Below are 16,245 nucleotides of genomic sequence, written 5' to 3'. Positions count from 1 at the left end.
ATCTGTCAGATTCAAGCAGAGTCTTTCTCCACTTGTGCTCTAGTCATCTCCCTCGCCACTTCAGCCTCCGTATACCAGGGGGCCAGTTTTGAAGTGGGTTGAAGAGGATGCTTAGGAGCAATCATGTCCACTGCCCTGGTGATTTGATTATTCCAATTCTCCACCAGAGTGTTGACAGGCTCACCAGCAGAGCCAACACTAAATCCCTCCAAGGCTTCTTGGAATCCTATTGGATCCAATAACATTCTCAAGCGGACCATCCTAATGGGCCGCCCCACCCCTGTGGAGGTGGGACTTGGCCGTGAGTCTGTCCTTAACCAGATGGTGGTCTGTCCATGAAAATGGGGAAATTACAGGAGTCTCCACCCATAGAACACCACCCGGTTCAGAGTGAAAGACCAGATCAAGCGTGTGACCAGTAATATGCATCTGTCCCAAGACCACTTGGGATAGGCCCATAGTTGTCATGGCCACTATGAACACCTGAGCTGCCCCAAACAAATTGGTCCCAAAGTGAACATTGAAGTCCCACAGCACCACAAGCCTGGGAGACTCCAATGCCAAGACCAAGTCTGTCAGCTCCATTAGAGACTCTGTTGGGCAGTGGGCGGATCAGTACACCAACAGAAGTCCCAGTCTGACCCTGGTGCCCAAACTTAAGTACACACATTTGATATGGTCAGACACTTCAACAGGGATCCTGGCAAGGGAGATATTGTTCTTAGAGATCACAGCCACTCCACCTCTCCACACACTTCCCCCTCCTCTGCTCCTCAACAGAGTAACCTGTAGGGAGAAGCTGAAACCAGACGGGGCCACCAGCCTCCCCCAACCAAGTCTCTGTAATACATACCAGATCAGCCCCTTCATCCAGAATCAGATCATGGATGATTTCATGTTTATTCTCGACTGACCTGACATTACAAAGGAGCAAGATGAGACTCTGTGGGTGATTGGCATTGCTTTCCAAGGTCAAAGAGCTGGCAGGACAGCCAGAAGGGGGAACAGCAATTAAGTTTCTGATTTCTCTTCCCCTGCAGTGGCCTGCTGACCTTTCAACATTTTTTTTTCTATTCCCCACCACCACTGGAATAGCTGCCCCATAATCAGTGGATACACCCTTTGTCTCCCCATCTCCAGACAGACCCAGACACATTAAAACTCAACTCACCCAAGATTTCAAAAACAAGCCACATTAAAATACCCACCCACCTTTACACACCCACGAGGGATCTTGAGCCAGACAGCCTGGCCCTCACCCTCATTATCCCCCAAAGTGGTTCCCACAAAGTGGTGACGGTTGCAACCCCACCAGTGGTGGGCCCTGCCACCATAGGCAGCTTTCCAATAAAGGCCCAAGCTTGGCAGGTGATCCCAGAAACCGCTGAGTCACCCAGGAGCTGGCCCCTTCTAGTTTATCAAAGAAATCAGAATCCTAACATAAAATGAACATTGTACAACCTATTGATTCTTTCTCTGGAATAGAAAGACACAAGAGAGCACCTGGCCCCACTCATTTATGCAGTTTAACTTTTTTCTTTTGCAAGGGTTAAAGGCAGAGTAGGAGAAACACCTAATATATTAAAGTTCTGATTAGAATGAAGATCAGCTTCGGGCATTCAGTAACACTGTGAGACAATTTGGGGGAGGAAACGTAACTCTCTCTCTCTCTCTCTCTCTTTTATAGTCTCTGGCCTCTCCCGCAATCTCCCTTTTTCCCACTTCTGTCTAGAAGTGAGTGTGTGTGTGTCTTCTCTCACACACATCTTATCACTAGCCCACAAGGGCTTTGGAAGGGCTTCCTTCCTTTATCACAGTGCTGCTGCTCCTCAACTCAACTGGCACTGTGTTTGAGCTACTTATAGCTCCGCTTCACTCAATATGCTGCATGTTTTGGCAAAGGGAACCCGAATTATGTCTGGCCTAACTTGCCTGCATTGCAGTCTCTTCTTCCACTTTCTGAAGAGCGGCTGTGTTTGGCAGCAAAGCAAATCAGTTTTTTATTCTGCAGCAATATATGTGTAGTTCATATTATGTACAGTGTATATAACAGAGCATCCAATTTTATTTTCAAGTTCTTGCTTTCAAGTTGTTTTATATGGCTGTTTTCATAGTTGCCTCTGCAGAAGTGTTCTGCAGCTGAAACACACAAGGCTCATTTCAGTAAACTAGCTTCTAGTGAAGTTCCCTTCTCCCCCCTTCCCCCCGCCATTGTGTGCTGCAGCGTGTATCCGGAAAGCTGCTTGCTGGGAGAGCTGTATGAAAAGATGGCATATTTTCCCTACCCAAGATGATTAACGTCTAACACCACAATGGCTGATCACACTCACGGGCAACTGAAGGCTGCTTTAATCACATATCCTACTCAAGATGATGCAAGACCACCAAAAAAGAATTCCCCCATTGCCCAACCTGTCTGGAAAACATCTGTGTTCCATGTACCTACAGTAGCTCAACTTCTGTAACTTGCTGGCTGGAGCTTCTGTACTTCTGTAATTTGCTGCCATATATTATGTAGACCATATGGCCTCTCCCTCCCCAGCCATTCCAATATAAATAACTGCACCTCCCTGAGCACCTTGAAAATGGCATGTAGCATGTGGGAGTGGGGAGGCTGCAGGGGACGTGGGATACCTAGAAACTGCGAAGGGACTGCTAGCAGAGACACCATTTTACTTGCGGTTTCCAGCTATAACACCCCAACATACTGAAACCCATGCTATTGCTGAAGGTCCCCTGACCTTCAGCCACAGCTTTCCAGTGGGCTCAGGAACCTTCAGTAGGGAGGCGGAGTGGGAAAGATGCCTTGCACTGGTGCATATTGTGCCAGCTGTACTCTGGATGCTACCCAAAGTGTAAGTGTTTATATCTGGCGCTCATAACAAAAAATATTTATAAAGCACATAAAATTTACTAGGTGCTGTACATAAATTTTTAAAAATGACACAGTCTGCCTGCAGTCTACTAGGCACATGCAGAAAGAAAAGGGAGAGGAGGGGAAGAGGAAGACAAGCCAATTCAGGTACCAGAACTTTCAAGTTACATAAAGACCTGATGAAATGGTTACTAAGGAGACAACATTTTAATGAAAGGCAGTATACAAATTTAACAATAAATAAATAAGAATCTACAGGAGTATCCACATTTTGAACAAGGGCTCAGATTTTGCCCTCTGGTATGCACCGCCGTAACAATAGATGGACATAATATTCTATATCCTTTTTCCACCTGGAACATGTATCTATTATTTGTAACTGCTGGTAAAACAGTTTAGTTTGTGTTACAGGGGCAGCTGTGTTTATACATCTGCATCAAACATGCTTTTCAAAATATATTTTCTAACAGAGTATCCATGGATCCTTGTGACTATGCAGGGTGGGTGCAACATGAATCATGTATTGTGGGTAAGGTCAGTTGGATGTGACTAACCCCTGTCTTTTGGAGCCCTGAGCCCTTTAGGCTTGCATCTCTGCCTTCCATGTGCAATTTATTTGCCACTAACAGAACACTTAAGGACAATAGAATAAAGTACTGTACTCTGATGCGAGTCCATGTGTGCAGTGCTCAAGTGGCAAACAAGGGGAATAAAAATATGCTTGATGACTTTTGGAAGTTGGAAGGACATACTAGAAGAAGAGCATACGGGGAGTGGGGTGGGGAATGCCAGCTTGAGTGGTTTGGTGCATGGTTGTGTCTCTTGAATAGGAAAACACTTGATCAGCCTGCACTATGGTAGAGGAAACTTTTCAGGCTTGCTTAACTTTGCATTGCCAAATATCATTGGGATGCTTATGTTGATAATGACTTAAACAGCTGCTGATATGCATAGTTTCTCTTAGAAGATTGGATGGAATATTAGACTAGTATTGTCTGATACTGTAGTTACCTGAATCGAAGTCTAGGTTTCTTCCCAAGTTCTTTGATATTAGAAATAATCTTAAATTCAGAGTCATCTTTCTTTTGGGTAAATGTAGGTATGATCTGTATTTAGCCTCTATTTCGCAAGATGATCATCTTAAATTTAGAGTAGTCCTGTATTGGGGTAAATACATTAATTAGTGAATTTTCATATGTTGTTGATTTGATAGCATTAGTCATATTAGTTTGACTCCAGTTCCTGATCTTGCTTTTTGAGGTCTGAAAAAGGCTCATATTTATAGTTTTAAAATGGTGTGTGTGTGTGTGTGTGTGTGTGTAATATTTACATTTATCTTCCCTTTCAGTGAAGGGAGCAACCTGACCCCTGCTCATCATTATCCAGACTTCAGATTTAAGACATATGCACCTCTAGCCTTCCGATACTTCAGAGAACTCTTTGGTATTAAGCCAGATGACTATTTGGTAAGAATTTTACTTTTTTTCCCCCTTCAAAAGAATTTGGGGCATCACTGTTTCTGAAGCAGCTGGAGTGGGAAAAATTGCTTTGCTCTAAGATGATAATGAACAGTATTTTTGGTTGAGGTGCTGTTTCTCAGTGCTTGCACCTGATTTCAAGCTAAGAAGGAATGTTCAGTATTATGTTTCAGGTTGTGCTTTATATGCACACAGAGCTGATATTATGGGCAGTTTCACATGACTGCTGGCAAGTCTGTACATGGTGAAAATATCAGGGATATATTGGGAACCTAGAGTGCATACTCCCAGCTGGAGTGACATTTAGAATTTCTAGACATGCTAAATGACTGTGCCTTAGAATAGTTGGTTATGGAACCAACCAAAGTGAAGGCAGCTTTGGACTTAATCCTGAGTGGTGCCCAGGAACTGGTGCGAGATGTCAGAGTTGTAGAACCATTGGGGAACAGTGACCATAGTGTGATACAATTCAGCTTATATGCAAATTGAGCACTGCCAAGTAAGTCCAACACAGATGTTGGACTTACTTGGATGTGTTGGACTTCAGAAGAGGAAACTCAGAAGAGGAAACTCCTCAAAAATTAGGGGACTGGTAAAAAGGAAGCTGAAAGGGAAAGTCAGGAGGGTCAAATCACTCCAGAAAGCATGGAACTTATTAAAAACCACAATAATAGAAGCTCAGTTGGAATGTAAACCGAGAAGGAGGAAAGGGACCACCAAGTTCAGGACGATGCCAGCATGGCTAACAAGTAGAGTCAGGGAAGAACTCTTCCTTCAGAAAATGGAAGTCCTACCCAAATGAAAAGAACAGAAAGGAATGTAAGCTCTGGCAAAAGAAATGCAAGGAGACAATAAGGGATGCAAAAAGAGTCTGAGGAGCTAATAGCTTGAAGTGTCAAGGGGAACAAGAAAAACCTCTTTAAATATATCCAAATGAGAAAACCTGACAGGGAAGCAGTTGGACCCTTAGATGATGTGAGCATGAAAGGGATTATTGAGATTGCAGAGAAGCCAAATGAGTTATTTGCATCTATCTTCATGGCGGAAGATACTGACCATATATCTGCTCCGGAACTGAGCTTCTCAGACTTGGAGGGTGAAAAACTGAGCCAATTTGAGGTGACCACAGAGGATGTTATAAACTGTCTTGAAAAACTAAAAATTAACAAATTGCCAGGGCCAGATGGCATCCACCCAAGAGTTCTGAACGAACTCATATATGAAATTGCTGATCTCGTAGCAAAAATATGTAACTTATTCTACAATGAGGCTCTGTACCAGAGGACTGGAAAGTAACTAATGTAACTCTGATTTTCAGAAAGGGATTGAGGGAGGATCTGGAAAACTAGAGGTCAATTAGCTTAACTTCTCTGCCGGGTAAATTGATGGAAAGCATACTTAAGGACAAAATTGTTAAAAATATAGAAGAAAAGGCCTTGCTGAAGGAGAACCAGCTAGGCTTCTGCAAGGGCAACTCTTGCCTCACTAACCTTTTGGAGATCTTTGAGAGTGTCAACAGGCACATATCCCTGACACGTTCCCTACTTACAAAAGTGTACAAAAAATAAAAATCATGAAATCTAGGTTGAGTAAGAGAGTAGTCCATAAAAACTTGTGTATAAATTTAGTTTGTGGCCATGCATTCAATTTTTCAACCTTTAATTGGCTGCCCTAAAACCTGATGTGTTAATTGATAGCTCAACAACTAGTGTATAGCTGCTGCTCAGCTCATTAGTTCTACTAGAATATTGTAATTGAAGATAAATACTCCTGTGGATTTTGCTGATTGAATTGTAGTTGAGAGACCTCCATCTGTCAATTGCCTTATAATTGTCTAACAAGTATAGAATATTTGCTTCCATATGTTGTAACCTTGACCTGGAAAAACACAGACCACCACTGTATTTTTAAAAAACCCAACTCTCATACAGTTCTTGATTTTCCAGACTTGCACACTGATCCAGATACAGCAAAAGATGCGTGGCAACAGGCTTTTACATGTGGATCAGCTGTAGCAGATACCCAGCAAGCTGTTTTGCAGGGAAAGGACCGCATGCAGCAGTGGGGTAATGCAAGTAGAATTGCATGCATTGCCCCATTTAGATCCCTTTGAGGAAGTCTGTTCTGAATAGCTGTAAGTGCAACAGCTGGCATTCAGGACTGTACTGTACCCATGGTTCTCTGCAATGGGATAATTAGCTCTTTCCTATGTATTAAATATGACATAGTCATGAAAGGCAAGGTTAGTATTTTGGAAAACCACAAAGTGTCAAAATGAAAGAGAATGGTGAGATGTTTGTCTCATACCATTTAGGCTGCTGCAGCCAAATACTCTGGATTGCATTTCCCACACTATTAGTAATGATTTATACTCTATCAACATTTTAAGGAAGCTAAAATAAAATGAAAACATAATGCATAGTTTTAAATGGAATAATAGACTGCATTACATGTTCTGATAGACAAAAAGACAGAGATACTCATTCAATCTTATAAAATCAAAGCAATTTATCCTTTATGTATCTCTTTTGAATGTCTCTTTTGAAAGCTGTATCTTCTTCACACTTCTTCAAATTCACGGTGTGATGGGCCTCCCTGGACAGAGAATTCGAAAACATTGGAGTTTCCACAAAATATAACTTACTCTCTCTTCTATTTACTTTTTCCACATAGAAGGTTGGGGGCTCAGCAGACCTATCCAAGTTGGTGCATTTGCTCTTGTTCAGGGAAGAGCTTTCTAATTATTCCTGTGATAGAGAATCAAATGAATCAATAATAATAAATATTTAAAACATTTATATACTGCTTCTCAAAATTAAAAATAATAATCATAAAGTGGTTTACATAGTGAAGGGAACTGTCCCAAAGGGTTTTACATTCTGAAAGCATGGGAGATGCCAGCAGCAGCCCCTGGGAGGGAATCTGTTCTGAGTTAGGTAAAAGAAAGTGTGCCATAAAGTCAATTTTGACTCCTGGGACCCATAGAGCACTGTGGTTTTCTTTGGTAGACTACAGAAGGGGTTTGCCATTGCTGCCTCCTGCACTATATGAGATGATGCCTTTCAGCACCTTCCTATATCGCTGCTGCCCAATATAGTACCAGTGGGGATTTGAACCGGCAACCTTCTGCATGTTAGTCAAGCATTTCCCCACTGCGCCATTAGGTGGCTTGTGCTGAGTTATATAGTTGCTAAATATGAAATCCACCACTTTTTAAATGTGCCTCTTTGCCCAGTTAACAGGAGTTTTAAACTAACAGTTTTCTTTTCCAAATCTCCATTTCTGAACACAGTTACCTTGATTGCTCTGCCCTAAAGTTAAACATGGATAAAACTATTGGCTGACGTCCTGAGGAAAGAAGCACCACTGCAGTGAGAAGAGAAGACTAACAGCACATCCCGACTAACTGCATCAGTACCTGGAGCAGTTCCTTATAAGCTCCCCCCAGGAGGTCCTCTGTCCTATCCAAAATATATCCTTGAGGGCTGTGCAGATGGCACAGAGGGCTTCCTGGAGAAGGGGAGGTCATGAGAAACTGTTCCTTCTCTGGTGCACCAGTGTACTTAGTCTGGAAGTTCTGTTAGTCTGCTGCTCTTGCTGTATCAGGGCTTCCTTCCTCTGGATGTCAGCCACTATATTTTGATGTAATGAATGTGAGGTTTATTTTTGTAGTTGTATAGTTTTAATTATCAGCCATGCAGTTTGTGCCCCAATCAGATCCCAGCAGGGCCAACGGGAGGTGGGGGGAGGAAGCCGGTACAAATTGGGGGCCGCACCCGCCTCACTGCCACTGCGAGGCTGAACTGCCAATCTTTAAAATAATTCTAGCCACCATGTGTGCAGCCCGGGCTGGGTGGGCGATGAGCTGAGCACACACCCACACCCGTGGCGGGGGTAGTCAGAGTGGGAGTGGCTGCTGAGCCTGACGGTTCAGCCCAGCATCCCTTGAGAACTGCGAGGTGTCCCAGCACGCCTGAGTAGTATGAATAGAGTGTCAGTGCTTGATTCAAACTGCGTCGGACTGCTGTAGCGCCTCACCGTTCTCAAGGGCTGCTGGGCTAGACAGTCAGGTTCAGCGGCTGCTCCCGCTCCACCTGCTTCCACCACAGGGGGGTTCTTGGCTCACACACACCCCCATCCCCACACATGGCGGCTGGAATTATTTTAAAGATCAGTGTTTTGGCCTTGTGGTGGCAGCGGCGGGGGGAGGGGCCTCACGGTGGCAGAGGCAGGGGACCTTGTGGCGGGGCCCCGAAAATTTATTTAAACGGGTCCTGAACCCACTCTTGGTGGCCCTGGGTCCCAGTACACCATGGCCTGCCTGGTTGTGCAGTGAGAAATAATGAAATAAAAGAGATATCTAACCATGTTCTGTCTGCCTAGCTATGTAACAATTGGATTTTGAGGTTAAGCATAGCCAGTAGCTTTAATTTCAAAGCAGATATTCTGCTTTACAGGTTACTTTGTCACTAATATTTCCCTACAGGCAGTCCTCTGATTTCAGTCTTTCTATCATGCAAGCTATGAAACCAATCAAGCCCTTTAGGCTAAGATTTTCACAGGAGCAGGCTAATTAGAGAGACTATTTGAGAAAGAGTGAAGGGGCAAAACTGGGGAATGTTCCTTTGCGTTGGCAGGGGACAACAGTGCTGAAACTTTTATCCTTCTGTCTTTTAAAAAGGCATGACAGAGATGCACAGGGGATCAGAAAACAAGAAATGCATACGTTTGGACTGCTTAGGCAAATAAATTGTGTCAAAATTATATAGCTCACTGAATAGATTTTTTTTTAAAAAAATCTAGAAAAGAACTGGATATAGCTCTTTTGGATCAAGTTTTATTTTATTACTAGCTGACGTGGTGCAGAGCATCTGCACTCCTAGTTCTCCCTGTCTCCCCCCACCCCCGTGTCTCAGCCCCATTGTGTTCTCCCTCGGCGGCCAGGCTTCTTCTCCTTGCCCGATGCCGCTTCTCCTCCCTGGTCGGCACCGGCTGGCCTGGCCTCTAGTTTGCCACCGACATCTTCTTCTTCTTCCCCACCTGTCTCTGCTGCCGTGTACCCGCCAGCGCCCCCTTGCCCACCACCAATACTGCCATTTTCTTCCTGGCTGGCCACCTGCCCACCCTCTTCCCCCTGGCTGTACCAACACTCACCAGCATTCTGTTTCCCTACCGGCCAGCTGCCACCATTTTCCCTCTCCCAGCCGTCCCATCGCTATCCCAAACTCTCACAAGAACTGCCTTTTATGGGATTAGTAACAGGTAAGCCTGGGAGAAATATAAATAAAGAAGATAGGCAGACTTGACAGACATTATTGAAAACTCAGACATATCCCAAACAATCTGCTATTGAATTCAGAGTTATACCAATTGTTCATGCATTTACTGGCAAGGATAAAACTAGAGGCCCAGTTCACAAGCATATTGCCTCATGCAGAACTGGAGGATATTGTGCAGGAACATCCTCCTGGGCCCCAAACCTCCTTCGCCCTGGTCTTTCATGCAGCATTGCTGTGTCTAGGAGTAGACTCAGGGGCATAAAGATGGCAACTTGCATTTTCAGTTATCTTAATCTAAGTTGGTTTGGGTCTTAGTATAGCTGTATATGTAGTGGGGGAAAGGTACATAGTCTTAATTTTCCACAGGTGATTTTTTAAAGTATTCTTTTTTGTTATCTACCATTTAAGAGCACTTCTATTTGTTAAACAGTATATATGCGAAGTACATGCTGTTTCCTGCAGAGACATTATATCTGTTTAGGACAAGTGGTATGTGTGAATATGATACTTAACATCACAGTTCTGTCATACAAATCATCTCTAGGACAGAAAGTATCTATGTATAAAACACCCTGTAATATCAGTTCTAAAATTACTAGACCACTTAATAGCTCCTTTTGAACTGACACTCTGACACAGTGCTTGAAAATATGTAGATAGGAAGTTGTAAGAAATGCCATTGTCATTTCAAAGAATTGAAAGTTGCTAATATTTCATAAACTCGGCATTCTGTGTAGTGATCCAGAGGCTTGTAACCTAGATGATTTCTTCATACCATTCATGAACAGCAAGCAGACACACCTTAACCTAGATTTCCTTGAACATTTTAAACTATACCTGGTAGCCTGGATTGGCAAAATACAAGTAATATTGTTTGTTCAAATAAGTCTGTGTATATGAATACATCCTAGGGAAATATTTACCCTGTGTTACCTCACCTCAATGCATTTTCCATTGGCTGGATTTCTATTGCAGTATATTTGCCTCTTCATGAAACTCTTGATATGAAAAATTAAATCTAATTTGCTTTGGAAACTTTGAGATCTGTTTACCCTGCTCCCTGGCCAGGGCTTTTAACAGCAGACACTGGAGTTTGACATACACACATTGTTTAGTTTAGTTTATTACTATCAACAATCAAAGATCAGCAATACAATTTAAAACTTTACAGAAAAGTACGGATAAAAAGAATACATAAAATAACAATAATAACAATCAGAAGGGGAACAAATTCCATTTGCATATAAAGATAGCCATTATCCAACATCCTAACCGAGCCAAGAGTCTAGAAGACAGGACAGGAAGTTAGTTGCTGTCGAGTCCTAATAGCAATAGAGCAGAACTTAGCCACCTTATATGTAATGGAAGGAATTTTATCTGCAAGCAAAAACATAAAATGCTTCTGAACGACCAGGTAAAGATAATACAATTGGAGTTAATAAAGTCTGTCGTATGTCCCTGTAGAATAAGCAATGCAACAGAACATGTTGTACATTTTCAACATCCCCTAGACCACAAGGACAAAGTCTGTCACTCCTTGGGACCTTCAAAAATCTCCCAGAAAGCACTGCAGAGGGCAGTACATCGTGTCTCGTCCTGAAAAAAGCCCTTTGATGGAGGGACATACACACATAGGAACCATCCTCTGTTCTTTCACAGAATAATTTGCAGAAACATATTGTTCGCAGTTTTAATTCAGAGGTTGAATTAAGGTTGATACTTAATTCCTCCCATATGTGTAAACCTAGCCCCATGTGAGCAACTGAAAAATTCCTCACAAAGAGCTCAGTCTGCCAGGAATTTCTCCTGTGCATGTATACTTGCAAAGAATAGGAGTTATGCAAGAATTATGCACTTGCATAGTTTCTATAGATTTTAATTTTCCTTGTGCAGAAGTTTCTAAAGAAATGTGCTTTTGTAAGAAAGTTTGTTTTTTTTTAAAGCAGCACCTGAAAGGTTTTGTGAAGTTCTTATGTGGCAATGGGGGTGCACCATGAAATAAGGAAGAACCTGTTTGTGCTTCACCAACTTACAACTGGACTTGGCTTTACAAAGAAACAGTATTGTGGAATTTTAAACATGAGGCGTCATCAGTCTCCTTGACCAACTTTCAGACTTTAACCTACTTCTTAAAAATGAATTGTGTATTGCTGTTACCCAGAGTGGCATTAAATTTCATTTTGTTTTTGTTCAGTATTCAATTTGCAGTGAACCTCTAATAGAACTGTCCAACCCTGGTGCCAGTGGATCCTTGTTCTTTGTCACTAGTGATGATGAGTTCATAATCAAAACAGTCCAACACAAAGAAGCTGAGTTCCTTCAGAAGCTGTTGCCTGGCTACTACATGGTAAATAAATCAAAGTCCTCATCTTTTCCTGTTTGGGATATGTGTGTGTGTGTGTGTGTGTGTGAGAGAGAGAGAGAGAGAGAGAGAGAGAGAGAGAGAGAGAGAGGTCTTGCTTAGTGCTTTTTTCCTGCTTTTTGCTCTTTCCTTTCTTTGAAGTCTTATTTGGCTTTATAGAAATAGTTGAACTTTTGAATTCCAATAGACCAGCATCCATAGGAGATTGTATTCTTCCAGAGGTTTTGATAGCCAATGTGGATTGGTGGGCCCTAGTCTTAGCTAATTTGTTTACTTCAATAAACAGTACAGGTATCTTTCCTGCTAAGTGGAGAATAGCAATAGTGGTCTCGGTCTTCAAACAGGGTTTCCATCTTGACCCATCTAACTATAGGCCCATTAGCTTGCTTTCGGTAGTGGGCAAAGTATATGCCCTTTATTTGTTATCTAAACTTGAAACGTGGATTTCTGATCAGCAGATCCTAGGGACTGAGCAGACAGGCTTCAGAGCGGGTCGCTCCACACTTGACCACTGTGTGATTCTGATCCATCTTGCATGTAAATACTCTAGTGCTCCCAAAGGTAGACTTTTTGCAGCTTTTATGGATTTAAAAGCTGCGTTCGATCTAATTCCTAGGGAATTATTGTGGTCCAAGCTTGGGAAATCCTCGATGGACAAAAGATTGTTGTTCCTGATTATGCAGCTCCATGTCAATTCTTCTATCAGAGTCAGATATGCTCCCAATGGGGCTCTAACTGATTCAATCCCCGCCACTCATGGGGTCAGGCAGGGTTGTGTTCTGACCCCTTCATTGTTTAATCTTTTTATCAATGATTTAGCACAGTGTTTAGAAATGGTAGATTCACACGCCCCAAAATTGGCCAACATTCGTGTGCCAGTGTTGCTATATGCGGATGATGTGGTGTTATTGTCCCAGACCCGTCTTGATCTCCTTAGATTGCTGGCAGCCTTTGCCCATTATTGTAATGACAATAACTTCTCTATTAACTATGAGAAATCTAAGGTCCTGGTTTTCACTAAAGCTAGGAAACTTTATAAGTGGGTGGTAAATAAGGAAAATATTGAGCAGGTTTATAAATTTAAATACCTTGGTATACATTTCCAATATAATCTTAACTGGAAATCTCAAAGATTGTATTCTGTCTCTATTGCTCGTAAAACTCTCAATGCCCTTCTGCGATTCTACTACTCCAAAGGAGGCCAGTATATGGCTCTCCAAGTTTTTCGAGCAAAGATTGTCGCTCAATTACTTTATGGCGTCCCACTTTGGATTCAGGGAGTAACATCAGAGATGGAAATGGTTCAGTCATTATTCCTTAGGGCTATCTTTGGGGTACCCAGATGTGTACCTTATTCAGCATTATGTTTGGAATCTGGATCCCTTACTATTTTTTTTAAAGCATGGGAACTTACTTTTACCAGATGGATTAAACTTTGCTTGGATATTCAGGAGCCCTCCTATTTTTGGTTTCTATGGAGAGACTCCTTTCCTAGCCCTTGGCTGTCATATGTCAACAACAAAGTATTGCAAATGGGTCTATCTCCTTCTGAAATTTTACTCATGGGTAATGAGAAGGCGAAGGTTACACTTATACAATGCCTTCATGACATTGAGCACCAGAATTTTGTTTCTAGGGGAAATAGGACCTGCTCTCCTCTATTTTTTGGTATCATGCCCCCTTCGGGGAATAGAGGTGCTAAATATTTAGCTTCCCTACACTTTTTAAAGTTTAGGATAGCATTTACTAGGGCCCGTATGAATGTGCTGCCTTCAGCCCTTTTGGAAAAAAGATTTAATAAGGGATCGTCAGATTTTGGCCTATGCCCTTGTGGTGCAGGTCTCCCTGAAACAGTTTCTCATGTGCTGTTATATTGCTCCCTTTATTCTGATACTAGGAAAGAACTCATATTCCCTCTGTTAGAGCAATTCCCAGGAAGAACTGACTCCTTTTATTTGAATTTCTGTCTTGAGGATCAAGATAATGAGGTTACTAAGGTGGTGGCGAAATTCTTTTATGTAGCTATTAGACTAAGATCTTGTTTAAGATCTGATTCTTAGGAGCTGTTGTTTTGTCCTGATTATTATGTATTATATTACTGCTGGCATATTTTGCTTTTAATCTTGTTTTAATCTTTGTATGTTCTCTGTATGGCCTATGGCTGAAATAAATTGATTGATTGATTGATCATAGGAGATTATGTTAACGGATTATGCAACCTATGACAGTGTTGCATTGATATTGGTAAATCACATCCTAGGCATTTGTGTGATCTTGCGCTTCCCAGCAAGATTTCCTTCCTGGCAAACATTAGATCAGCACTGACATTAACCTTCACTATCACTAATCAGATTTCCCTCTAAATCAGGGTTCAAAACTGGTTAACAACACCTGCTGAACAGGAAACTCTGGTTAATTTTTACTATGAATTAATGTGAGCGCCACTGTAATTCTTAACTATGCTTAAGGCAGGTGGGGGTGGAGGACAGTGTACAATTGGTGGGGGTGGAGGACAGTGTACAATTCTGCAGCCCAGTCCCATCCTCTTATTTGTATTAACAGACTGATGTTAGCACAGTCCTAAGCACGTTTGCTTAGACATCCACTCCAGTGTCGCTTACATAGGATTGCAGTCTAAACGCATTAAGAGTTCACAGTCCTAAATGTGAAGACCATCTGGCTATGAAGTAAGCCATTTGTTAAAAGTTTAGAATGTTTTGAACAAACAGAGTAACATAACTTTAATTGGAATTCTTAAAAGATCTGCTTGGAAGTAATAGAAGTAATTCCTCGACTGACATTCAGCACAGGCTTTTATGGGCAGTTCTGAAACACCCATGCCGCTGCAGGCATCTAAAACCACACCTGTGGTATTGCAGAACAGAGCTGTTCCACTACTACTAAAAAGTGCACAATTGCAGTTGTGCGATGTTTCTTCCATTGGAAACCATGGTATAGCAATGTGGAACTGCAATTGTGTAGTTTTAAGTACTAGCAGAATATTTCCTTTCTGTAAGACCACAGTTGTTGTTTTGGACATCTGCAGTGGTGCGGGCAGTTGAAAATTGCTCACATTTCCCTGCCCTGATTATCATGTCACTTTCTGTCCACATTAACTTGTGCAGAAATCTTTCCTGAAATATATGAACATAATGTATGTTTGTTTTTTGTTTTCTCTTTAAGAATCTCAACCAGAATCCAAGGACACTGTTACCAAAATTTTATGGACTCTATTGTGTTCAGTCGGGGGGTATTAATATCAGGATAATTGTGATGAACAATGTTCTGCCTCGAGCACTGAAAATGCATTTCACATATGACTTGAAAGGCTCCACATACAAAAGGCGAGCATCCAGGAAAGAACGAGAAAAGTCCAACCCCACTTTTAAAGACTTGGATTTTCTGCAAGACATGCATGAAGGATTATATTTTGACTCTGAAACTTATAGCGCACTGATGAAAACACTACAGAGGGATTGTCGAGTAAGTGAATTCTTTTTGGATTGGTTGCTGTTGGCTCAGATGATAGTTCTGCTGTTATAAAACATTGCTTATATTCAGGTGTCCGTTCTTGGACCTATCTTCTTCCTTGGTTGATCTTTAGTCTTGTCTGCAGCTTTTTCCATTGGCTATGCTCTCTCTCTGCTCTTAGATCTGAAGCTAAATCTTAAAGGTCAGAATTTCTTAATTTTCCTCTATACTATGTTCTCTTCCCTATACTTCTGTTTCATTATCTCTTGGTGATGATATGACTTTTTCTTCTCAAGCTAGAGTTCTTGATGTAGATTGATTCTTCTCTTTCCCCTTCCTTTGAATTAATCATTTAGTTGTGTTTTTGTTGTAATTTTTGCGTTGTCAAATATTGTTAAAATTCTACCTTTTCTTTGTCTTGATTATTCTCATACTTCATTCTCTTATTTTCATTCTCTTATTTTTTCCTAACTGGATTATTGTAATGAGCTCTTGATGATCTTCTCCATTTCTGTATTAGGCCCCTTGCTTCTCTTTTGCATTTTGCTGCCCAGCTTATTTTTTCTGAACATAAATTTCATCATGTTTCTTTACTTTTGATTTATCTTAATTGGCCACCTTTTCCCTTCTTGCCATTAATTTTTAAGATTTTATTTGCCTCAAAATTAATCATTCATTCTCTAGTTCCTTCTCATTTTTCATTTCTAATCTCTCTGTATTCTCTGTCCCCTTGGTTTGGATTCTGACTTTCATTCTGTGAACTAAATGGCAATTTCCCAT

At 41.6% G+C, this 16,245-nt stretch overlaps 1 protein-coding gene and 1 long non-coding RNA gene across 6 annotated transcripts in view; one reads left to right on the top strand and one right to left on the bottom strand.

Moving 5' to 3' along the window:
* Nucleotides 1-16,245, top strand: part of PIP5K1B (phosphatidylinositol-4-phosphate 5-kinase type 1 beta) — a 128,278-nt gene that overhangs the window by 52,558 nt on the left and 59,475 nt on the right. For 4 of the 5 annotated variants that reach the window (XM_053300201.1, XM_053300199.1, XM_053300200.1 and 1 more), the window contains exons 5-7: nt 4,224-4,341; nt 11,827-11,979; nt 15,178-15,477. In XM_053300201.1, coding sequence (XP_053156176.1) covers nt 4,224-4,341; nt 11,827-11,979; nt 15,178-15,477 — 571 coding nt within the window. The remainder of the gene's footprint in view (nt 1-4,223; nt 4,342-11,826; nt 11,980-15,177; nt 15,478-16,245) is intronic. The other variant, XM_053300203.1, reaches the window with a different exon arrangement.
* LOC128346678 (uncharacterized) overlaps nt 1-16,245 on the bottom strand; it is a 69,166-nt gene that overhangs the window by 13,648 nt on the left and 39,273 nt on the right. The window contains exons 2-4 of the long non-coding RNA XR_008317122.1: nt 9,508-9,621; nt 6,998-7,100; nt 3,887-4,032 (exon numbers count right to left, since the gene is read on the bottom strand). This is a non-coding gene — a long non-coding RNA (uncharacterized LOC128346678). The remainder of the gene's footprint in view (nt 1-3,886; nt 4,033-6,997; nt 7,101-9,507; nt 9,622-16,245) is intronic.

The sequence above is a fragment of the Hemicordylus capensis genome, chromosome 2, assembly GCF_027244095.1.
Source record: "Hemicordylus capensis ecotype Gifberg chromosome 2, rHemCap1.1.pri, whole genome shotgun sequence".
Classification (NCBI taxonomy): domain Eukaryota; kingdom Metazoa; phylum Chordata; class Lepidosauria; order Squamata; family Cordylidae; genus Hemicordylus; species Hemicordylus capensis.
The sequence above is the reverse complement of the archived record's forward strand: the minus strand, read 5'-3'. Positions and strand labels throughout refer to the sequence as shown.